At 36.6% G+C, this 25,087-nt stretch overlaps 1 protein-coding gene and 1 non-coding gene across 2 annotated transcripts in view; one reads left to right on the top strand and one right to left on the bottom strand.

Annotated features, from left to right (window-relative positions):
• The window catches only part of PUDP (pseudouridine 5'-phosphatase), a 61,751-nt gene that overhangs the window by 28,751 nt on the left and 7,913 nt on the right, over window positions 1-25,087 (top strand). Inside the window, exon 3 of the mRNA XM_056485671.1 lies at window positions 6,955-7,184. Within this exon, the coding sequence (XP_056341646.1) occupies window positions 6,955-7,184 (230 nt within the window). The remainder of the gene's footprint in view (window positions 1-6,954; window positions 7,185-25,087) is intronic.
• On the bottom strand, window positions 5,282-5,355 carry LOC130260945 (small nucleolar RNA SNORD36). Its single transcript, XR_008841886.1, has one exon. It is a non-coding gene; the product is annotated as a small nucleolar RNA SNORD36 (small nucleolar RNA).

The following is a 25,087-nucleotide window of genomic DNA, read 5'->3' as shown; positions in this document are numbered from 1 at the left end:
ATAGTTTCATGAGATTCAGGAATAGAATAGAATAGAATAGAATAGAATAGAATAGAATAGAATAGAATAGAATAGAATAGAATAGAACAATTTCAGTTGGAGGGGACCTAGAAATGTCATCTTGTCCAGCTGCATGTTCAGGACTGAGCAAGTTAAAGCATTTGTGAAAATTAAACCAAGCAGTGGGTAACCCCACCTCTGACACTGTCACCTTCACAGCGGCAGTCTTGACTTTACCTAAAGATTGAGAGCAAGTGTATAAAATTAATAGCAACAGTGATGTGCTTACCATTGTTGTAGCACACCAGATTAAATAAAAGATATTTAAAAATAATTTTGTTACTTAAGTTAACAGACAGCATCTTCTTTATTTAAGTGAGGTTGTTTTTTTTTGCTGAGTGCTTTTGGTGTTCAGAGGCTGCTGAGGTTTCTTGCTGTAGATTTGTTTTTGTGAACTGAAGGATTATCATGAAATTGGTTAGAAATCTAATCAACCTGACAAAGCTTTGAGTGCTAATGTTAACTTTTCTTTGATTAAAGAAGGTGATGAAATCTTCAAAAGTCAGATTAAATAAATAAATAAATAAATAAGATACACCACCCCCAACCATACCTCCCAAGAAAGCATAAGCATGTATAGATAAAATAAAAAATACATAAGGAAAGATCTGGTTGCCCATGAATTACAGTTTTTGTTCTCTGTTAAAAAGAACTTTGTAGCATATTTCCATACTCTATGTTTTCAAACCATCACATTCTTATTAAAAAATTTGGAAAGAAAAATCTTTCTTTTGGATCATAATTACAGTTGACAATAATATAAATATTACTAATAGTAGTATGACTCATTAGTACATAGTACAAGGGAAAGTGGTCCTTATAGCTTACTTAAATAAGGAGAATGAGTATCTTTTCAACAATGAAAATTAACTGGCAACCAAATTATTGTGATTATAAAATACAGACAAACATAGCACAGGACTGTGACTAGATTCACTTATCAAATAAACAGTAACTGCCTTGAAAGAGGGATAAGAGAATCTGTAAAATTTTCTACATACCTCACTTTTTCTAAAGTATTTTGGTAGTCCCAAAACTGTGTCAAACGATACCCAGCAGCAGTGGGTAGCACTAAAGTTGTTACTTTAATCATAATTATTTGAGGTCTGTGTGAGTGAGGGTTGTTGGACTCAGTGATCCTTGTGAAACTCTTCCAAGTCAGCTGATTCTGTGATTCTGGGAAATGAGAAGTAGTATTTTTATTAAACGAATTAAAGTGTGGAGAGTCTTTTGAACATAGTAAGTCATCTTCATACCAGTTTTTAAATACCCATTTTCTATTTTGAGTTGTTTTCAGAGTTCATGTAGGTTTACTTTTTGAATAAAACAGCTATGAAGTAATCCTACATTATATTGCTTCTTAGATTGTTAGATGTCTGACACTGTAATTGCTTTAGTAAGGACAGTGATCATTTATGAAGAATATGAGGTATTACTGTATATGAGGGTTCTGTTTTCTAGCCTGCTCAAAATGTTTTTTCCATTGGTTAACACTTTAGCTAAATTAGTTGTAAATTATAAAGGAATCTTATGTGTGATGATTGGGTCAGATCTGAAAGCCCTGTGAGCTGTTTGGATTTTGTTTAAGGGTGGGAAAATGTGGATATATCTGCTATATGTCCTTCCTACCAGAGAATGTTAGCTTTCAGATTAATTGAGAGCAATACACACACACATTTGCTCTATTGTCTATTGATTTCTTGATTTTCTTTCTGAGATTGCATTGTGGATAGCATACTGTTAATCATAAATAAGCTGTAATTGGTACCTAGGTGCCACTCAGGGAAGAGCTAAGCAGTGGCAAGAGGGTTATAGTACACTGTGGTGTTTGCAAAAGGATTTTGAAGCTTAGTTTTCATACAATCTACCTTATAAATTGTAGATGTTTAACTTATTATGGTCCTATTTTCAACATATGCTTTTTGTTGAGAGAAGGTCTTGTGAAGTTCATTTTCAAGGGTTTTTTATTGCATAGCTTATGTTCATCATTTTAGGATTGAGACATTAGAGAGGACAGGGGGTCTGTCTGTGTAGGCCTGAGCATTTATTGTGACCTTGTTCCTGCACTCTGTGCTGACAGTACACAAACCAGCTGTTTTCCTGAAGCTGGACGACTGTAGGACTTCAGGTGTGTGTATAAGACCATCAAAGTGGATTTTCAGGCTTGGGTATTGTCAGAGCTTGCTATGTGATTGTCTGTGTAATGGTGTTATGATTTCAAATGAATCAACTGCAAGCAAAAATAAGAACACCAGTGTGGGTGAGCGAGGGTCCATAGTGATGCAGTCTCCAGGCAGGTGCAAAGGAGAGACACATTATTACAAAAACCAGGCCTTTTTAAGAAGTTAGCCCATTATCAGCTACATACTTTTAAATCATAACAAACAATTCTACCAACCACCATACACCAGGATGTGAACCCATAATGGTTACATAACTTGTTTTTCGGCCTCTAATTCAGCTGAGTCTCTTTCCCACAGTCCTTTTCTGCTTAGCCAAAGTAACAGGCCTGAGCCATGATTTTACAAGGCCGTCCCTTTATAAGGTTTACCTATATGCAACACACCAGACATTCAGTTGGGGAGCAGAGGAAACTGAAATTAAGGTTCAATCCTGAAGCAGCATGTATAATTCTCTTCCTTATGCAAAGTGTTTTCCCAGTTTATCATGGATATCACTTTCTTGCTTATGTTGAAAAACATTCTTGTATAATTCTGCAATACAGACAGAAGTTTGGTTGGAGACTAACATTTGAAAAAAATAGACAAGCTTTGTCATCTTTCCTTCTTCATCTGAAAGCATTTCAAAATAAATAGATCTTAATCTGGACATGCAGAAGTGGTACAAGTTAAGAACAGTGTTTCATTCAGAGATAGATAAATAGAAGAAAAGGGTCGGTAAAAAAATTTGAAATTATATGAAATAAAATGTAGCAAAAATGTATGTACTGTTCACTGTTCTAAACTATTGTGCATGACATAGAGATCATACTTGTATAAAGCTAAAAAGAAAATAAATATTCTCTTTGCTTTCCATCAATTTGAGTTAGTTTTCAGGAGTTTCATCTTGTTAATTTTCACTTCATGATCAATACTGTAATTTAATTATAAAATGTGATAGCTTAAAAGGAATAATGTAGAAAACAGCATTGTAATAGCATGTAGACAATTAGAATTAGATCATTTTAGTGTACCATTATTTGGTTTCCTGAACTCTTGGTGTACGTGTTTGTATTAGGCAATTAGAAGGAAAATGTGACAGTTAGCCCAAGGGTTTTGTTGTTCAGTGTAAGTCTTATTTTTAGTTTGTTAGTTGATCCAATGTATTAGCCACCATTATATCTTCTGAATCTAAAGAGGAAAACACCACATCTAGAGTCTAATGAAGGGATAAAAGTTCATTTTTCAAAAAAATAAAATCATATATATGCTTTCCTGCAATTTTGAGAACAAAAGGGCCAATCTGTTTCTTTTAAATGTGTCTGTGGTCTCAGAAGAAATAGGTCCTTTCTGTTGGTTTAATTTGTTTTCTTTTTTTCTCAAAGTTGATAACTTCATTGACATTTGTGATTAATTGGGTTTTAAAGATGCTGACATTTAAAGTTGATCCTCCTTCTTTGTAGGTCCTGTAATGAAACTCTGCTTACAATTCTTTTCACTTATTTTTCTGTGAAGTAGTCACTGGTGCTTAACTGTTGCAGTTAGTATACATTAAGCTTCTGTGTTGATCTAAAACTTCTTATTTAAAGAGATAGCATAAAGATACCTCTGACTACCTGAAAACAAGGGTACATTTTGAAATAAATCATAGCAATGTAGGATATTTATTCCTATTTTTTTATAACCAGTTGATGGATTTATGTGGTTCTGCGTAAGATATTTATTGCCTGTGTGCATAAGGTATTTATTGCCTGTGTGCAATATTTGGAGTGTATTCTTATGCTGGAAAAACAGAGATCCTTAATTCTTTTGATCTTTTTTATGTATGACTAAGCTTTCAGTAGGAGAGGTGGAGGGTAGTCCCAAGAAGTGTAGCAGAGGGGTCCCTCTGGGATTGGTGGGTCTTGATCCCTTACATGGTAGCCACAAGTAAGTTAGAAGTTGGGGACATCGTGGGAATTTTCAGTATACTTCTTCATAGCCATTGAGTTTTGAATTTGTTGGTTTTGGTTGTCATTTAATTGAAAAATCTTTGTAGCTATAGAAGATATAATGACACGGTATTTTCCAGGGGAAGTTTCTTACAGGTCTTTAAAGCAATTCCTCAGTTCCCCTTCTGTTGATGTTTTCTTTAAAAAAAATAACAAAGATACTAAGGAAGATATTATCTTCTTAATGAAGAATTATATGCTGAATTAGTACAATAATTGTGTCAGTAATTTGATGTGGTGGCAAAGTGTCTAGAGCTAAACTGGTGGTAATTTATACAAACAAAAATGGATTTTCCTGATCTATAGATTCTACAAAGAGGAAAGCAAACCTGGAATTAAAATATTTTTCAGCTGCTGCTGTTTTGAGCTTGTCAAGTTATGCTAGCTATTCTTCCAAATGCAGTTTAATTTTTTTTCTGGGCAGCTGTTTTGCCACTTGCATTTTTTTTCTAACTTGCTCTATTTACAGGTATGCAAATAATATTTTTTTTAAGTGGCGTGTTCTCTGAGTAATGTAAATATTTTTCTCTCTGGAGATATTAGGGACAATTGTATTTTAGCTCCCTTGTTGTGAGGGAAGAGAAAAAGATAAATCAAACACACATGCATATACATTTACACACTGAAATAATAATGTGCTTGAGGAATATAAGGGAGAACCCTGAAGAAATAATCTTTCTGCAACAGTGCTTTTCTGTAGCTGGCTACCTCCAACAGAAACATAGAATAAACACACCTAGTGAGAGATGAACTGAAGCTGTGATGCAGTGGGACTGACAAAAATTATCTATTTGAAAAGAGCACAGCACAACTTTAGAGAAAACTAACCATATCAGAGCAAGGGTGTAGGAGGTAGGAAGAGTCTTCTGCATGTGTAATCTTTGGGTTGCTTTAAGTTACCACACTTATGTATGCTAGCATTGCTAAACATTGCAGTTTATTAAATTCCTTAGAATGAATGCATTTTATTTTAGGGAAGAGACATTTATACTACTGCTTTACATTAAGGAATCTTAGTGCATTCATTAATTTAATATAGACTTACTTCACATGATTCAGAATGAGGATATAAACCATCTGGAATAAAAAGCTCGCTTGTATTTAACATCATATTTCAGTGAGAGGATATAGTAGCATCATTTGGGAAGAAGTGCACTTTCTTAATATAACCACTTAAGGGAGCATAGGAAGGCTTTTAAATGGCTGATGTATTGACCTTAGAGAAGCAGTAGTGCTTGCTATGTCTGTCCATCTCAAAATCTAATGTTAGAGAAGTGCATGTATTTAAAGTTTAAAGGCCATCTTCAAATACAAGCACGGAGCTGGAAATGTCAGTTATTAATTGTTTGATTAGATTCTGGAGAAAAAACGAGAAATCTGCAGAGAATCATACTGTTTACAGACAGGTGGATTAGTTGCTGCACTTATTCACATATCTACACACTTTATTATCAGTAGTAATTAGAACTTCTCAAAGGTGGGCATATGACTATATTGGGGGAAATAACATGGTTGTTTATAGAACTGAATGGCTAGATCACAAGGGAAATACAAATCAGAGGTGCTGAGATGGCAAAGGAGGATTAGGAATGGTTCAAGGGAGTGGATATTAGACATAGTGCTGACAATGAATCAGGAAGAAGAGAATAAGATTATTTTTATATAACAGGCATGAAAAATAGGATAAGAATTAATTTATTTGGAAGATGAAAACAGATATGTGCTCAAGTTGTTTGAAAGAGCCAAAAGTCAGCTGGAGTCTACTTGAACCTAAACTACCTGAAACTAATATCCTGCATCTAGTAAAGCTGGGATTAGTGCCAAAAAGCACAGCTGACATTATTTTATAGGTATGGAGGATTTTCTCTTGTGAATTGATAAAGACCAGATATCCACACTTGTTCTTCATTAGATAATGCTAATTGTTTTGTCTGGATAGGTGTCCAGCATTCAGAATGCTTTAGCAAAGGAGCATTAAAACCCCTTCAGAGAAAACTTAAAACTTGCACAGAATTACAGAGTATGTTTCCCTCTTAGACAGACTGGTTGTGTTTTCACTGTTCACTGCATCAACCTTCCCTAGAAGGCTGGATCAGATTGAAGTTTCTATCCATTAGGCTTGAGGTGTTCATTACTCAGGGTTCACAGCATTGATAGATAAAGCTCTGGTATTAACAACTGTGACTGACAGCTGCTCTCCTCTGCCCAGTGTTACTTGCTTTAGTAATTGTGAAAGAGAGAAACAGCTCTTACAGGCTGGTTTGAGCCAGCTGAATACTTACTTCAGAAATTAAAACTTTGCAATCCAGTGAGAAGAGTATACTTCCTTGTTTTTTTTTCCAGGAGCATAACTGTATATGAAAAAAACAATGTTCTACCAAACTCTCAGTTTCAGCTAATAAGCTTACATGATATCGGGACATTGCTTAATGAGTTTATAGTGGGTCTCATTATGTTGTGATGTTAATTGCATTTTGGACATATTTTGAGAAATCCTTGTTTGATAACAGAAAAGGTATGTATATAACTTACAGAATGTTCCATGATTTTTGAGTGTAGAAGGAACATTTCAGATATAGTGAGAATTTTCTTTTACAATGACTGTTTGAGATAGGTTTATTGCGTTCAGTAAGACAGCGTTGTTGAAGTATTGCTAAATGCTATGTGATTGGATATAAACATTAATACATATACCAACTTACATCATATACATAAAAACTAAAATGTATGTATTTGTCTTGCAGGGGTCAGTAAGCTGGTCCATCATTTACACAAACACAAGATACCCATAGCTGTTGCCAGCAGCTCGAGTGAAGCGTCATATCAGATAAAAATAACCAGACACAAAGACTTATTTGGTCTTTTTCATCATGCTGTGTTGGGAGATGACCCTGAATTGAAGCGTGGCAAGCCACATCCTGATCCATTTTTACTTTGTGCAAAGAGATTTAACCCTCCTGCACCACCAGAAAAGGTAAGAGGGGGAGGGCACAAACTAAATTTAGGAATTTTCTGCTTGGGCTATATTTGGAATTTTTTTTTTTAATGTGATAAAGACTTAGATTAACATAAGCATTATAAAAATCAGTAACCCCCATTTTCAAAGACGTTTGTACTTTCAAAGAGAGAAATTTCCCCCCACTACATCTGAAGTTTGTTATGCAGAATGCTCTGATTTGCTACGTGGTAGCATACAGTAATAGGAAAGTATAATGATATTCTGCTGTATACATAAATCTGCAAGTGTAACTTCACTATTCAGAGTTTGGAAACAGTTATGTAAACATAAGTCAGTTTACTTTTCAAACATTCATGGCTGATTTACCTCTTAAGTGTCAAAACATTAAATACAGTTCTTTGTGAAGAGGGCATATATTTTTCTGAAGCTATTTCTCTCTTTCCACTAGCAGCCTAAATCTCTGAGATCATAGTTCTTATTTCAGATTTTAAAATATCAGTTTCAGCAATCTTTCTCAAACAATAGATCTGTTTAGTTTTCCTGTCTTTTATATATATATATATAAAACTTTACAAACTATTCTGAAATAAAAATCTGTAGGGAGGATATTTCACATAAACTGAGACTTAAAATAATGTCTACATTTTATTTTAGATTAAATTGCCTTTATCCTTAGAATATTTTTCTCACTCCTTCTCTGGCCAAGCAGAATGTAAGTTCAGAAGTTTTGGAGTTAGTTTCATTACTCCAGAAAAATGCATTACATGCTAATTTTAAGGAAAAAAATGTAGATTAGACTGTGATTACTGTTCTCTCAGTAGAATTATTGGAGGGGAAAAAAGACTACACAAATACATATGGAATGATTAGCTAAGATTCCTCACCTTTCATACTTCAGGTTCTCACCCAGAGTCTAAATGGTACTTCCATTGCCTGGGAATACAATGTGAATTAAGTTTGATGCAATGGGGTTTACTCTTGAACAGAGTTAACAAAACTGGGTTTGTGTTTTGGTTTGGTTTGATTTTTTTTCTTGATGTTCTGTATATGTGAATCTACTTCATTTGTAAGCTTGCATGTTCACCAAATGTACATAACCAAGGAAATTAAATGTCAGCTGTGTTAATGGCAAATTAAACTATAATTTCATAGGAGGAGCAGGAGAGCTTTCCTAAAACTCTTAGTTTATGTGGTTCTATTTCTGAAAACCCATAAGGTGGTAATACTTAGAAAGAACAAAAATATTAAAAAACAATCCAAAAGGAAGCAACAAAAACAGCAAACCAGTAACACTGTGTAGATACTTGTATCCTTTAGTTGTGTTAGCATTGAAAAAATATGTGAAGAAATAGTAGCATCTGTATTACACTTAATATTTTTAACTAATAAAGGTATGCTAGACAATCAAAGTCACAGATTTTTAACAGTAGTTTTGTATTTTTAATTTTGTTAACTTTTCTTTGAAGAAGGGCATAGATGTTTGAATCTTTTACAGCATCAAATTCCTTTAGTGCAGATAATTCAACTGAGCTTTTTTTTTTTTTAATTTCATCTACAAAAGTCACAAATGTTGAAGTCTGGGAAATTCACATATGCACAGAATTCCCAGGAGGAAGGAAATGAAAACAGTACATGTGAAACTATCCAAAACATTTGTGATCAGTTGCAGTGTAATGGTGTCATCTGCAGTGTTCTGTCCCAAGCAGTGAGCTAACAGAGCTACAGGTTTGGATTTCATGTATTACCAACATGCAAGGTTGCAGGCAAGTATCAGAGGGTAATGTCTACATAAGCAAATAATTGGGCTCAAGCAAAACAGTTTGTTAGAGCATCATAGGTAGTGCTTAGGCCCATACATCTATGCCATATATTATATGAATGTTTTTAATTGGATTGGATTTACTGTGATCCCAGGCTGAGATAAAGTTCTTTGGAGCTTTATGTATTCTTAAACATGGGAGGTTGCTTGATGAGTGCCTGTAGAGAACTTTCACAGGAGCTGCCTGCTAGTGCAACCTAGTGCATACCAAAACTACCCAGTGAAACAAGCTGTCAGGGAGAAAGTGAGAACTTTCAAGTTTGCTTCAAAACTTTGTTGCTGCTGTTAGCAAAAAATACAATGTAGGTATAGAATTTAACTATAATATCGTATCAGCCAGTGGCTATTGCTGTGCAGGCATACTTCTGCATGTAGGTCAGTATTTAAGTGATTTATAAATGGATGTGATAGCTGCTTTACTGTTATCCAAGGATGTCATAAATATCCATCTTGAAATTTGTTAGATGTTGACCTTTTGATTTTCAGTCTTTGGTTAACTAGGAACTTAATAAACATAATGATAGAATGATAGCACAGAAATTTCAAAAAAATCCAGCCTGCAGATTTAGCCTAGATCTCATATCTTGTGCTGCATGAAGCATCGTGTGAACTTCCAACACTAGTAACAATGCAAAGTTATATAAGTAAATCAGTCAGGTAATCAAAATATGAACTGGAAATTAAATACTAGAAATTTTATATTTTCATAATTAAAAAAAAAATATTCCAAATTCTGCTCTCAAATGCCCAGATGCAACTTCTTTGAAAACCGTTTGGAGCTGTATTAGTGTAGAAACAATGTGTTCTTGAATGTCATAGAAATTTCAGGCCACAATGTTCAAAACACTGTGTTCTTTTTCATACATTTTATTTATATGATTGAAAAACAGTTTTCATAGTATTATTTCTGTTTGGATTCTGGTCAAACTGGACATTAATGTATCCAGGGACCCTAATGGGGTGCACTCTCAAGTGCTGAGAGATTTGGAAGATGTCTTTGAAAGACCACTTTTCATAATCCTTGATCTATCGTGGCCATTGGGAGAGGTGCTCAAAGGCTGGAGACAGCAAGTGTCGCTCCTGTGTTGAAGCCAGGCAAGAAAAGAAGGATGACTCAGGGAACTGCAGGCTTCTTAGCCTCATCTTGATCCCTAGAAAAAGATGATGGAACAACTTATCCTGAAAATCATTTCCAGGCACGGTAAGCAAGCCATCAGGAGTAGTAAGTATGGCTACACTAAGGGAAAGTCATGCTTGACAAACCTGATTAACTTCTTTGATGGAGTAACTGTCCTGGTGGACATGGTGAGAGCAGGGGCTGTTGTCTACCTGAGCTACAGTAGTGCCTGTGACACACATATGATGTGATAAATAGACAGTGAGGTGGTTTACAGAATGTCTGAGTGGCCAGGCCCAGGGGGTTGTGATCAGTGGCACAAGTCTAGTTGGGTGCCAGTGATTAGTGTGCTCCAGGGGTGAATACTGAGTGTATTTAGCTCTGTTTAACATCTTTTTTAGTGGTTTGGATGAATTAAGAGAATGCTCAATAGGGTCTTACTAATGCATATGAATACCTGAAGAGAAACTGTAATGAAGGAGGCAGACTTCTTTCAGCGGTGCCCAGTGATGGAACCTCAGGCAATGGACACAGACATACTCAGGAAGCTGTCTGAGCACAAGGAAATATTTTTTTTTTACTGAGAGGATGGCCAAGCACTTGCAAAGGTTGCCCAGGAGATTGTAGAGATACTCAAAATTTGTCTGGACACCGTCTTGTGCAACAGGGGAGGTTGGACAAGATGAGCTCTGGAGATCCCTTCCAATCTCATTCATCCTGTGATTCAGTGATTAACTTCACAGATTTGATCTGGGATAAAAAAAAAAAAGAAAAAAAAAAACTTTTTCTGAACAATATTTTTCTGTTCCACTTTAATTTACAGTCCTCACATTACTTAAAATCATGCTTTTGGAATTAGAAATACTAAAATATTATTTTTTTTATATAAAAGAGTTTATAGTAACCCAGCCATTTGTATGTATTTTTTATAATTTATACATATATATTTATATATCAACTATAACTTTTCAATGCTATCTTGAAGAAGTTTTGTTTCATAAACACAAAAAAGTTATGCAAATAAATGTATTTTAAATATAACTGAATCAGAGAGTTTCAGACATGCCAACATATTTCCAATATATTCCTGTCATCAAAACCTTGCAGATTAATTAACTTCCTGCTTAAGGGTGTGGAAGGCTAAGGCATTTCTTTCCAGTATTTTGGTTGATTTGCCTATAGCTTTTCTATAGAATAAAGAACTTTAGAAGTAGTTTAAAAGCAAATAAATCCATTCATATGCACTTTTTAAACAGAGGGATTGTAGCAATACAAATGGTCATAACTCTTATGAAGAATCAATCTGTTCTATTTAAAAAGTTCCAAGTGATGTAAATCATTGCCTTAATTTAAAACACTATTTCTTTGCAGTTTCTTCCATTTCTAATTAATTAATTGATCCCATAGTTACAAATAATCTCTGTACCAAATCTAGAGAGAGCTCATTAAAATTTTTTCACACTGATTAAATGGCATTAGGATTTATGAGTCTCAGTGGGCATTTTGTCATAGAACAGCGAAGTTCAAAGAGAAATTTTCTGCAACTTTTTTGCTCTAGTAGATATAAGGAATGAACAGTAGATTCAGAACATTATGACATTCAAATATTTTGTAATTTTATTCTGTATCATACAACTAAAACAGGATAAAGAAGGATGATTTAGCACTTACTGTGACTCTCAATGTTATTGTGAGATTTTGTAAAAAAGGATGCTGAAAGCATTTTTTTGTATTATTCCCTTCATTTTTAAACTTTTTTTACTTTTTTTACCCCCACTCAACTCCTCCATTCTTAGTGTATGCATATGGTGTATATATTTTACTCACTGTGGTTTTCAGATAAGCAGTTATTTAATTAGTGATGTTGCTGTTATTTTTTGTGTATACCTGGAGGTTGAATGTATTAGGAGTACTTTATTTAAAGTACAGAAATTACAGACATGAACAGCCATTCTAGGTGGTGCACTGAGCTGTAAATTGGAATCCCTGCTGTTCAAATCAAATGTTTTAGTCCCCATAAATCTGTCCCTTTTCAATTTTATTGGCTTATACTCTTTTCTGAATGTTTCCAATTCACATTTTTTTATTTTAGAAATAAAGGCATTAAATGTAAGAACACAGAGATTTTTCAGCTTAGTTCAAATATATATTAATGGCTGTTTCTTCAAGCTTGGCTCTAGCCTTTCTTTGCATAGGCCTAGATTACCAATTTTTTCTCATTGAAACAGCTTTCTAAATAGCTGTTGATGGTATAAACCATTCTGATTTAACCAAGCTCTGCTGTCTTATATCCTTAGACTCACAGTTCTCACCAGCTGTTTTCGTATATTGTTAGATATTTGTTTTTTCCAGTGGATGTAACCTGTGATGGCAATGGTCAGAGTATAAAGTGTTAGGCTGCCTTCAGGAAGAGAGATGACAGAGAGTCTGTAGATGATCAATGTTGTTCTCAGACAGTGTGGTCTGACAGAGGTGCATACAGCACATGCCAGTGGCTGCTTATTATGAAGAGGGGTCAATGTTGCTCCACAGCTCTTTCTGGCTGAAAGTACATTTTGAGGTAGAAAGCAGAATTTGGTCTTTCTTTTCAGAAGCAACAGGACATTCTTGTCTGTGCTCATTAATTAATTAGGCATTTGTTGGGTTAGAGTCAATAAATTCTTGCTTTGTCTGTTTTGTTGATGCCAGCTCCAGGGTAGCCATGTGGTTACTAGACTGAATGAAAGTCTGGGATGTTTGAATATTTCTGGGGTGTGTTTTCTTGTTGTCCCTCATCTGCAGGGTTGTACTCTGTCAGTGTTCCTTTTAGCCTTACATCCTGTACTACACCATGACCAGCTTCCAAACGCAGCAGAGAAGATTCTCCCATGGCAGAAGTGTGTCATGGGGGGGATGGTACACCCTGGGAGATGGTAGGACAGCAACTGATTCGGTGCCATGAGAGGCTGAAACCTCTGCTCCTGATTGCTCACACCTTGCTTAAGTGTTTTGCAGCAAAAGCAGAGTTCACTCCCTTAACAAATTTGGATTTTTTTGCTTTTATGCGTGCATCCATAATTGCCCAGTCTTAACAGCTTGTGTCTTTTTATCAGGAACTAAAAATATCTAGCAGTTAGTCTTTTGTAAAGAATAATTGGAAAAGTAGTTCTAGCACATTTCTACACTGCCAAGAAAAATTCTCCGTAGAGAGCATAACAGCAATCTGGAACTTCAGCTTTCTTTGTAAAGCAGAGCAAAGGAGAGTTTTATCCTTGTCTTGTCCACTGTGTGGACTACTCTGCTTCCTGAAAAAATGGAGGAAATGGAGGAAACGGAGGAAAGCATCTTTTTGCACACTTTTGAACCTGAGAAATTCAGTCTCCTGACCTTTGGGCTTCCTTGGGAATTGTCCTAGTTACCACATGATGCATCAGTCCTTTGCTGAGAAGGGTTCTTTGGCTAGAACTTTTTCCTGAATTCCTGAAGCCTTTACTTTTGTTGTTCTACAATGTGACTGAAGGCATTTTTAGATGGCAAGTTGTTTTTTGATTATTTAGTATATGTTACTGGACTAGTTCTTGAATTCCCGCTATTATGGGGCACTGCAAAATAATAAACAGCATAACCTTTTTTATGGGTTCTCCCTGCTGGAGAAGCTATTGATATCAGACAAACACTGGAGAAATTTAAAGGAATAAATTATTAATAAATCATACTTGTAGACTGTGTACTGAGGAATTTAAAGTAATTAGGTATTGAACAATATAGTTTTATATATATTTTTAGAAGCTTTACAACTTGGGATGCAAAGATACTGCACTCCAGTGGAATGTACTTTTATTATGATAACCCAGTGAACAGCCTTTTGGCTGAATCCTGTGCCTTCCTCAGCTGCTACAGAGTCTAAGGATGTAGCCCTTACTTGTGTCTCCCAGGCTGGATGATGAAGTCTGTTGTTAGGCAGCTTGCCATCCAGCTGTAGAGAAAAGATCATGAGGTATTTAACTGTGTCTCACAATCTAGGACTTCTGAAGATCTATTTGTCACAGCCCATGGGTTGAGTGTGATGTTGGTTACAGGTTCTTGTCAGGTGGAACGAAGGCACTGGACCACACGTCAGGAAATTCTTATGTTTTATTATAAAGTCTTAACTGTGGCAACCAGCTCAATGTTAACATTCAAAAGGCATTGGTTAACACACCCTTAAATTCTTACAGTACATTTCCACAAAGAATATCAGCTAACAAGCCCTTAGTTACAGTACACTTTATAACTCTAAAAAACCTCTTCAGAAGGTGCTGGCCCACAAACAAGCCACCACACCACTACATAAAGGTAATGAGTTGGGATGGGGGAACAGAGCACAAGTCTTGAAGGAGAACAGGAAGTTGGCCCAGGATAACATCACCACACCTCCGTGGGACCTCTCCTCTGATCACCTTTCCTGTAGCAACACTCTGAATATTTGAGACAAAATATGCTTAGGTCTGTCCTCTACACTACTATACACAAGCATGTTTTCCCTAAATTCATAATAGGCCACTATTTTATACTTAAAAAATAGTTAAAGTGAGGAGATTTTGTTTGTTTTCAGGTTTTTTTTTCAGTTATCATGCTCTTGGTTCCTAAGGTTGTGTTACTTCCTCCCTTTTCTTCTGAAGCATGTGTACATGTGTGTTCACACATGCACTCACCCACTCTCCCAACCTACCCCTCCCCATGCTGGCAGTCTTTATTATATATTTGTGAAAGAAAAATGAGAAGTTGTATGACTTGCAAGTAATCTAACTTTTAAGTGTTCCAGACGTTGCCCTTGTTACTGCAGTGCATGTTTATTTATGGATGTATTTGTCTTACGGAGATGAAAAAAGTCATTGAAATTCCACACAAAAAGTAACCTGGTCAAGGTTTGCTTTCACTGAAGGTATGTTAATGATTGGAAGAGGAAAGAAGGATTATAATTAGTTCTTAGTCTTTGGGGTGCTCTACTTGGGGGGTGGAGAGGTAGGAATACTTTTTTTTCCTTGCATTTGTCTTGATAATGTATCAAGTAGCTGCTAAGGGACTTGATGAAATGTGATGCAGAATAATAAATTATGCTCTGCAGCCTTCTTTGCTTCTACGTGAGGTGAGTGTGTAAGCACAAAGAGACTGGTGCACCTCCAAAGTCAAAAAGCATTATATTCAGATTAGCAGGTCACTGGAGATGCGTTGCTAATTGTTTTAGGGAACTCATTATGGGTATTATCACATATTAATTATGCATGGTAAGTAGGAAAAAAGGGAAAAATCCTTGTTTTATGATAACTTGCTCACTGTGTTATCTTTTCTTTCTTTCAAGACCTTGAGCGTTTTCTTAGAGATGCCAAACAGCAGTCATTCAATAATTAGACTTTAATTAACAAGAATTTTCACAAAAAATGTTTTTAATGTCTTTTGAGTTAGAGCAAGCATGAATAAATCCTCTTTCAATAAAATCTAGTGCACTGATTCTCTGTATCTGGAGTTACCTTTGTAATCACCCAGAGCTTGCTGTAACAGTTGTTTTCAATAGTTTTAGGGCAAAGAATGAATAAATTGCATTGCAGGCAATATTTTTTGGTTGCTTCTTTGTAAATTACTGTCATGGGGAAACCTCTGGAAACCTTTGAAAGACTACAGTCAACTATGTGTTGTTTTAGTACACTAAGGCACTAAATGATGAGTTTATTTTTTGCTCTTTGTTTAAATTACTTGTTCTTTGTGGAGATGTGGTTGTAGGCAATTTTCAGAGAGCTGGTATTACATGGTAGGGTTCTTATTCTATTGTGTGATAAAGAATTTGTAAGAGTCTGTCTTTTTGGCATGATTGCAGAAGACCTACATATAGAACCATCAATTAACACTGGTAAATTATTTATAGTTTAAACAGAGTAGAGCTTTCTGCTCAGACTGATTGCTGCATCACAAAATAAGTGCGCGTAGAAGGTGATTACAAAGTGTACTCCATAAGGCAGTATTGGAGATGGTTTTTTTCGTTATTATTGTGATAGGTGTTATAAAGATAAAAGACCTTGTAGTATACAAAAGAACTGAAGACATGAAGACTTGTCTGCTAAAAAAAGGATGCTTAACATTTCCATTTCAGCATCTTTTTATCTTAGAATAATAGCATAATTCAAAGCCAATAAGGAAATGGTTCAAGTTAAACTTCAGTAAGACTGAAGTGATTCTGATTTAAAGTAGAATACAATTCCAAGTGGTGGTAGAAATGCTGCCCTCCTATTACATTAAAAAAAAAAAAAAAAATCATTATACTAAATATAGGAATTGCTGTTCGTGCTCAGTGTCCAGAGTATTTGGTACCATCTCTGATGACAGCTAATAATCACAGTTCAATAATCATCTTTTAGCTAGAAGGGGTTAATTTATCCACTTAAATTCTGTTGCTCCCATATCAAGTCATTTTTAACAAAAACAAAAACATAGGCTATAGTAACCCTTCCATAAGATCTGTGTTTTTTCTTTATACTGATATACGATGAATTCTGTATATGGTACATGTGTTCCAGTGTCAGCTTTTTATATGTTATGAGTGAGAAAGATAAGAAGTAATTGATCTGCCACTCAGTATTGTAAATGCTGCTTGTCACATTCCTTTTTATTTTTTGCTCCATAAATTAAGCTCTTTAGAGTCTGTTCAAAACCTCACCATCTGAACGGGTTGTGTTTGGGATTTTTTGTTGGGGTGGGGGAAGTGATATCCTTTTTCTTTGGGGTTTTTTCTCTTCAGAAGCATTCTGATTGCATTTCTTCAGACTCTTTCTATCAAAAACACTTTAATATAGAGTAATGTCTGTGGGATATAGTACACAGAGCATTCCAGATGAGACCACTTTATATATCTGTGAATATAAACAGTATCACCCAAGCTCTGAGTTTTAACTGAGCTGGTCTCCCAAGTTCTGAGTTTCCACAGAGCTGTTTACAGTGATGTCCAGTAACCAAATGTTAGAAAATGTATGTGTCATTTATTTTCCTGCAACTAATGTGTACTGCCACATTTCTTGACCATTTCATTTGACACTTGACTGTCCAGCAGACTACTTTTTCACTCCAGTGTTCTTACAGATGTTATCCCAGATGACCTACAAAACTTTGTGTTATCAGCAGATTTTACCAAGTATAGAGATAAGGATTACTAGTCAATACTACCCTGCAACTATTTTCTAAGATTGTGGCATGGAATGGAGCTGGCTTTTGGTGTAACTCCTTCACTTCATAAGTTAGTTGCTTCAAAGTCTCAAGGTTTCCTGACTAGCAAAGACTAGTTGATGGGATTTCATCCATTGCTGAAAATATCATCTGGTACAGAACATGTTTTCCTCCATTAAGAAATTGTTTTCTTTCTCCTGAACAGACACCTGGTCACAGTGATCTATTAAGTTTGTCTGCAGAACATGTTATTGCATCCTGTATCTCAGACTGGAGACATTAGAGATTGCCTTTTGTCCTGAACTTCAGAACTATTACAGACTCAAAATATTACTGATTCAATAAAGTACCATGGGCAAAAAGTGTAATAGTATGTAACTTATCTTACTGCTTTTCACTTTCAGCAATGCAGTTATCCCAAGCAAATTAAAACAGAACCTTTTATTTTAGAAAGAATGATCATGTATCTGAGGTAGAATGTATTTGCATTCTTTAGATTAGCTACAATATATCATTTGAAGATTGGTATCAGTTGTGAGTCTTTAAATTTCCAGGCCAATAATTTTCATTGCGAAGATTTTTTTTTTTAATTTAAGTAAAAAATGTTTGCAGTTTTTTAAAGATGTTCCTCAGGAGATAATATTGTTGCAGTTATAGTAATAACTAGTACAATGGTCATGTGGAATTCCATGTAGAGTTATATTGTGGAGTTTGAAGTTTGGAAAACTTCCTGTGGTCAGGTGTTCTAGAAGTCAGGAATAATGCTATGACTCTACCATAATATGACCAATACTGAATCTGGGAATGCTTCCTGGTCTTTGTGTGCTGCTGTGTTGTCATCATATTTGCATTTAAGTACACATTAAATCATGAGGGGATAAAAAGCATCATATTTATGTATGCTGGATCACAGGCATCGAGCCTGCTTTGGACAATTGTTGGAGCACTATGAAATAAATGTAAACATCTAATACTGTAAGTACAGATGTAGTTTGTAGAAACTAAGCACTATACACACACACACTGATTGGCATTTATTTAATGAACATTGCAGCTTTTTCAATGAACAAGATTCCAATTTCTTATTTTAGATGGCAAGCAAGTATTGTCCCTTAGTTCTCCTTAAGAGTCATAGTTAACAGAGGTCATTCCTGATAGAAATAAGGAATAAATTAGACATCTCTGCTTTCAGCTGTGTTCCCTGGTCCAACAAGGACCAAAAGCAGTTTAAGCGAGAGAAATTTTAGTTAATAGCCTAGCAATAAGAAAGGGAGGAAGAAGTACTTATACCAATGATTCCTTAAAGAGTGTGTTTTTAAATATACTGCTGGAGAAGGATGAAGAATGTAGGCATGAAGATTGTACAAGGCACAGAGGTCAGCATGATGTAAGACATACAGCTGAAAGTGGGAGAAAAAGATAAAGAATGCAATTAAGTGAAAGGATAGAAGATGTCTAGGGAGTAGAAGGAAATAAAAGCAAGACATAAGTAATTGTGGGTAAGATAATATAGGGCCTTGGAGGTGAAAATGTAAACTTGAATTTGTAACTGCACTAAGTAATCTATATACCTTCATTATAAATAATAAAGAGTTAATAGTGTGTGGTAGCCCATTTGTCCTTACAGCTTTCTTAAGCAATTTTTAGGGAGTGTAGATGAAGAGCAAGGAAGTAGTCTATAAGTTAATGATGTATATACTGAAATAGTAAAAGCATTTACTTTTTTGAGGCTAACCCTTCCATCTCAAGAGAATTGGTAGATGATGTGACAGGCCCAACATTGCAGCAAAAACTCTTCAAAAATTTAGAATGCTACATGTCTAAATTTAAAATCTCATGAAGATAGTGGAAAGAAGAGTCAGCTGCAAATGTGCACTTTGGCATGTCTCTCAAAGTGAAGAAGTTTTCTTTAGAAACACTCATGTCAGAGTTTCATCTTCCATTCTAGTATTGCGCTAACTAGTAATTTTAAAGTGTTTGGACAATTTATTTATGTCCCTTTCTCCTGTCAATTTATTTTTTTTTTCCTTATCATCTTAGCAATCAGTTGAAGAGCAAGTATGCTTGAAAGATGATTGTTGACTTTGAGTAGGCTGGTGGAAAACTGTTTTATTGATATCTTCATATTTACAGCTCTTCTTTACAGCTGATATTACTAAGTGACAGCCTTAATTTTCTTTAAGATGATTAATATTTAGTGCAGTAACTTTGTTGTTTCTCTGATTTTGTTTAAATAAAACAGTGCTAATGAATGGTGAATAAAATGTTCCATAAGTCGAATACTTAGAAAAGGCCTTCAGTGTAGTTTTTCTCAGAAATTTTGAAATGTGTCTATTATTTGCTAGAACAATTCAGTCTCACCAGCTTTCACACCATTTTTAAAAATCTGTCAATTGAGTCCTTAGCTTTTCTGTCTGAGTTGAGTATGTGATCTGGCTTTGTGTAAAATGATTACTAGTAAGAGCTTCAGGCTCAATGTCAGTCCAAGGATGAAGAAATCCATCACAGAATGCTGTATTTTAATAAAAGGATTTCAGTTACTCGGCAGTATAAAGACATAATAATGCTTGTGACATGCTGTGGTGTATTGCTTTAGGATCAAACTGAACATTGGAATAATAGCAGCATTGAGAAGAAAGGAAAAATAGGATGTCTGATTTGAGCATTGCTTTTTCTTCTATTGATTTCTATATTTAGTATAGTGTATGGCATGTCAGGCCCTGGTTATAAAGACCTGTAAAAGAAAGTACTTGGATTCCTGCTCTTGCATATGAGGAATCAAGCAGCATGTGATGCATAGACTTGCATAGAATTGGGTGAATCCTAAGGAAGATCTGCTACGAGATGCAGATGTCTGGGTTTGCATTAAAAGCTTGTTTGCAGACCCACAAAAGAGCTGAGAGTGACATCAGGTGAGGTATCCCAAATCATACCTTCCCAACAGTTCTGACACCTGTCACAGAAGTCATCATCCCATGAGGTGCCCATCTCCATATGGTCAGGGCAGCACAGAGTCCCAAAGGTAGACAGAAGCTCAGGTAAGGACTCAAAGGGAGGAACAGCCTGTTTGGGCTGTCCCAGAAGGGCTATCAAGGTAAATCAGTGCTGGATTAATCCTTTTGGACTCTCCTGAGGGGAGATGCTGCCTAGGGTGTGCCACACGGTATGGCAGGCAGAGGAGGAGAATTTGGGGTTTGGTCAGGATTTATTACAGGGAAATAGAGGGATAAGAGAATAAAAAGCATTAGATGTGTAAGAGGCCAGACATTTGTCTGGCCATGCACAGCTCCTTGCAGTGTCTGTTGTGTTAGCAAATTCCACTTCTAACTCTTCCTGGCTGAAGGGCGTCTGGTCTGTGGTCTCTGTGTGTGTGGCCAGAAACCAGACCCAGGCAGAGGCCCATTGTTCATGGTGCCAGCAGCTGGAGCAAGAATGGAACTGGGTGCTAGCAACTGGGCAAAATGAGGTGCCAGCCCACAGCCTGGGGCTGCAGGTCACAAGGGCCTAGCCCAGACATCTACAGAGCCAGTGGCCAGGCTGAGTGCAAGCCTGTGAGCACTAGAGAAAAAGGCAGCTGAATGACCCTGTGGGTCCTTGGGCATGCTGAATATACCTGCACTGATCTGTGTTTCTAGCCTTATGTATACGTATAGATATAGATAGATGATATAGATATAGATATAGATATAGATATAGATATAGATATAGATATAGATATAGATATAGATAGATAGATATAGATATAGATATAGATATAGATAGATATAGATATTTGTGTGTTTTCGCTGGTGCCTGCTGGGAGAAATGTGCTCAGCCTTTCTACTCTTTGTGCTGGGGGCAAGGAGCTGTGGCTGCCTCCCCTTTGTCAGGCTATTAGATGAGACTCTGTCCCTAAACAGCAGTAAACCATTCCCTAGCATCACGTTTGTCTCTATAAGGGGAGACTGGATAACGTGGTGGTGTTCCACATAGGTCTCATGCTCCTCTTTCAGTCTCTTAATAAACTGCCTCCTTTCTAAACATCTCTCAGAGCCATTTGAGCTGAGCTGCATAGCAGAAAGTATACAAAGTAAATGTGGAGCTGTACCCCTATTCTGTTTCCCCTTCCCCTCTCCATACTGCTCAGAGGTGGAGGATGTTTTCTCAGTTGAGGTAGTCACCATAAAAGTCTATTTAAATTTCTGACTTGATACTTTTTACAAACTTACTTGCACAAGTATATAAAATACTTCTTTTTCATTTAGAATTTCTCTTACTACCCTGCCTTCCTTCTTGCTTCAAGAGGAAGAAAAGGAATAGATTGTTTAAGCAGAATCTGGATTTTTGTTTACAGAGCAATAAATGTTCTGAAATGAACTGCAGTTGTATATGTTGTAAAATTGCTTTTGTTTGACAGGTTAATAAATCTTAGTCAAAGGTCTGAATGACTAGAGATATTAAAAGCTTGTGTTGCCTGACAAAACCAAATAAGCCAACCATCTTTTTGCACTTCTTTATAAGTACAGCAAAGGGCTCAGTATTATTTCAGTTGACGGCAGCTCTAATTTTATTTGCAAAGCCTTTGTCTATGGGTCTTCCATGCAGCTTGTATGGCTTTTCCGGGTAGGTTTTGTTTGTTTGTGTGGACAACATAAACCAAAATCACCTTAATTGGCAAATGTTTAAAATGCTGTATTTCTTCAGCAGGTACCCATGTTCGTGGTGTAGACACCTTCCAGTAACTTTTGCAGCTATGCAAAAAATTCCCAGCTATAAGCCTGGGAATTTTAGAGACCTTAAATCAATATTTTCAAACCTCTACCTATGTTGATCTTGTGGAGTTACTGTTATGTCACTTTCCTGCATAGACATATGAGACAAGTCTACCCTATATTCACTCTGCAGTAAGGATTCTTCCAGCAGCTGGATTTAGGTACTCAGTTGTCATGGGATCCCAGTCCTGTAGTTCCATCATTCCAGAGTCTCTCCTGTGCACACACAGACGGGTATCTTGGACAGCCCCAGATGCAACAGTCCACAGCAGCTGGCCAAGTCTGCCCTGTGCCTACCCTGTTCCTCCAAGAGCCAGCACTGACTGTGCTCTTGCCCATAGAGTCTTGCCTGGCTTCCAAGACACTTCACCTACTTGCCAGCTACTCCAGCACTTTGCTAGCCCTCACACCCTCCCTTGCCCACCCATCTGGGCACCCACTGCACTGCTGCACTGTGGGCACGTGGGACTCCTGGTCCCATGGCAGGACTGACACTGAGCCTTCCATGCACGTGTGTGCACAATTGTGTGTGCACAATTTAAGCCCTTTTCTAATGAAAACCATTAGAAATGGAGTTTGATCAGAGGAGACAGGACAGACTACACACACTGTTGCAGGAATGGCCAAGAACAGATGGCTCCTACTGACCCACCAGCCCCTGCTGTCTCACATTCTCACAGGGTGCCCTGACCCATGGAGCTTCTCCTGCTGGTATGTCTGTGTGGGTCTGGCCTGCTGGCACCCAGAATGGCTGGCCCAGGGCCTCACAGGGCTGCTGGCACTCATCCTGTCCCATCAGGCAGCACAGGAATGAGCTTCTGGTGGGCTGATGGGGTGTGTGACTGCTGGGGTGTGTCTGGGAGCAGCTGGCCCAGGGTGGCCCCTATCTGTCCTTGTTGTTTCTGCCATTCTTCTTCCCATGTACAGTTCTGTCATATAAACTAATGGGTACATATTTCTGCATATGGAGATGTACAGATCCCTCTCTGTAGAAAAATTGGCAGTTTTAAGTGCTTATGTTCCACACATGCTATTTGAAATTAGTAGTAATGGATGTTTCATAACCACAGAGTATTTGGAAGGAAGATTCTTATTAATTAAGATCAGCCTACCTGAACTGTGTTCCCTATCTTCAAGGAAGGTAGTCAGGACTGCAACCAAAGCAGAGAGAAAAACTTTTTTAGTTTATAAGGGAAGTAGAAAAACATGAAGAGAACCTTGGCTGGATGCCTGTGGCACTACCACTGCAAAGCACAAGAACATCTGGTTAAGAAAAACATTTTGAGCGTCCTGAGCAACATCTTCTCTGTTCATCAAGGTGTAAGGTACTGGGTATCTATGTAACCTAGCTCAAAAGGACACTTGTCACTTGATTTTGTAACATTTTCTTCATGTTACTTTTGGAAACAAAGTTAAAATGTGACTTAGTTGAGCATATAATAACAGTATTTCTAGACAGAGTAGTTGTTTCTTTCCAGTTTTAATCCATCATCTTGATATCCAGTAGAATTACCTGTTAAATTCCTGCTTTTGTTGTCAATGAGGAGATTGTTCTCTATGGCTTTAAAGGCATTGAAGTGTTTTTTTTTCTGCAGATGCAGGGTGAATGGAGAAAAAAAGAATTGTTAGTGTCTTTTCTCACACTATTTTGCTTGCTGAGACTAGAACTTACAAACCTTTGAAGATTATGAAACAGATGTTTCTAGCCACACGTTCAAGATCTGCAGACCCGGAAGATAAATCACAGTCAGTCTTTATGTGTGGGTGAGATTTTTAATCCTCACACTTTAGACATATTTGCTATTTTATTTATCTAGTTTCTCCATTCAATGATGTATCTTACCTATTGCTCACTAGAAGCAGCTGGAATCAATTAGCAAAGACTTGAAATGTAGTAGAAATGTCATTTATATGACCACTACAACTTCTTAAAAATGAAAATAAAAATAAAAATAGGAGAAAAAAAATCACCAGAGCCATTTCCTGTGTGCTGAACCACAGAGTTTGCTCATCTGACAGGCAGCCTATCCTCTTTTATTTTTTGTAGTCACAGCATATTTTACCAGGTAGCCAGAACATATAATTCAGAGGACTGTGTGGCAGTGATACTTTTTCACCTTGACACACCTGCTTCAGTCTGGCTTCCCTAGGGAGTCTTTATATAATGTCTGGGTGCTGAAGGTTCCAAGTTATCAGTAAAATGCTGCTTGTAGCACTCAGCTGCTTGTCAGTTTATCCAGATTCTTGGCAATATCTTGGCATCTATCTCTGAACTGATTGTATTACTGTATTAGAGGTACTTTCTTTCAGGTCATGTGTTGTGATGGTTAGAGCAATGTAAAATCATTCTTTCCAGTATGCCATGGTAGTCTAACTAATACATAAACACACATAATTTGTTTTTAAATAGAATAAAAGAAGAATGGACTGTGTTTATGCAGAGACACCTCTGATTTTTTTTCCAAACAAGTGTGTGTTATAAGCACATTAACTCTCATTCAGGTGCTTCTCTGTAATTTGATTGCAGGCATTTGCAGAGAAGGTAATTTGTCTTTGACTTAACTGTGAAGAAATGTGTTTATATATCAGTATTGGGGTGACTGAGACACTTCCTAATGGAGTGTTTTATATTCTCGTCATAGGTTTTCTAATGGTCACCTAGCAATAAGTTTTGTCTGTATTTTTTGCACATTTGTCATTCAGATCTTTAAATTTAGAAGTTCCATTACAGTGTCTTCTGTCTCTGCACCAGTGAATCTAGCTGCACATTTTTGAACAGGAAAGAAAACCCAACTGATTTCCTGCAGTCAGAAAAAAAAGGTAATTACAATGTCTGGTGGACACTGAGTCAGCCATGAGCCAGCAACGTGCCAAGAAAGGCAAAGTGAGCTTGGAGAGGAGAAGGTTCAAGGAAACATTAATGTAAGTAAATACCTGAAGGGAGAATGCAAAGAGCCAGGCACTATTTAGTGGTGCCCAGTGACAGAACCAGAGGCAATGGACACAAACTGAAAGACAGGAGGTTCCCTCTGAGCATCAGGCAACACTTTTTCACTGT

Source organism: Oenanthe melanoleuca, chromosome 1 (genome assembly GCF_029582105.1).
Source record: "Oenanthe melanoleuca isolate GR-GAL-2019-014 chromosome 1, OMel1.0, whole genome shotgun sequence".
Classification (NCBI taxonomy): domain Eukaryota; kingdom Metazoa; phylum Chordata; class Aves; order Passeriformes; family Muscicapidae; genus Oenanthe; species Oenanthe melanoleuca.
This window is presented reverse-complemented; position numbering and strand designations above follow the sequence as displayed.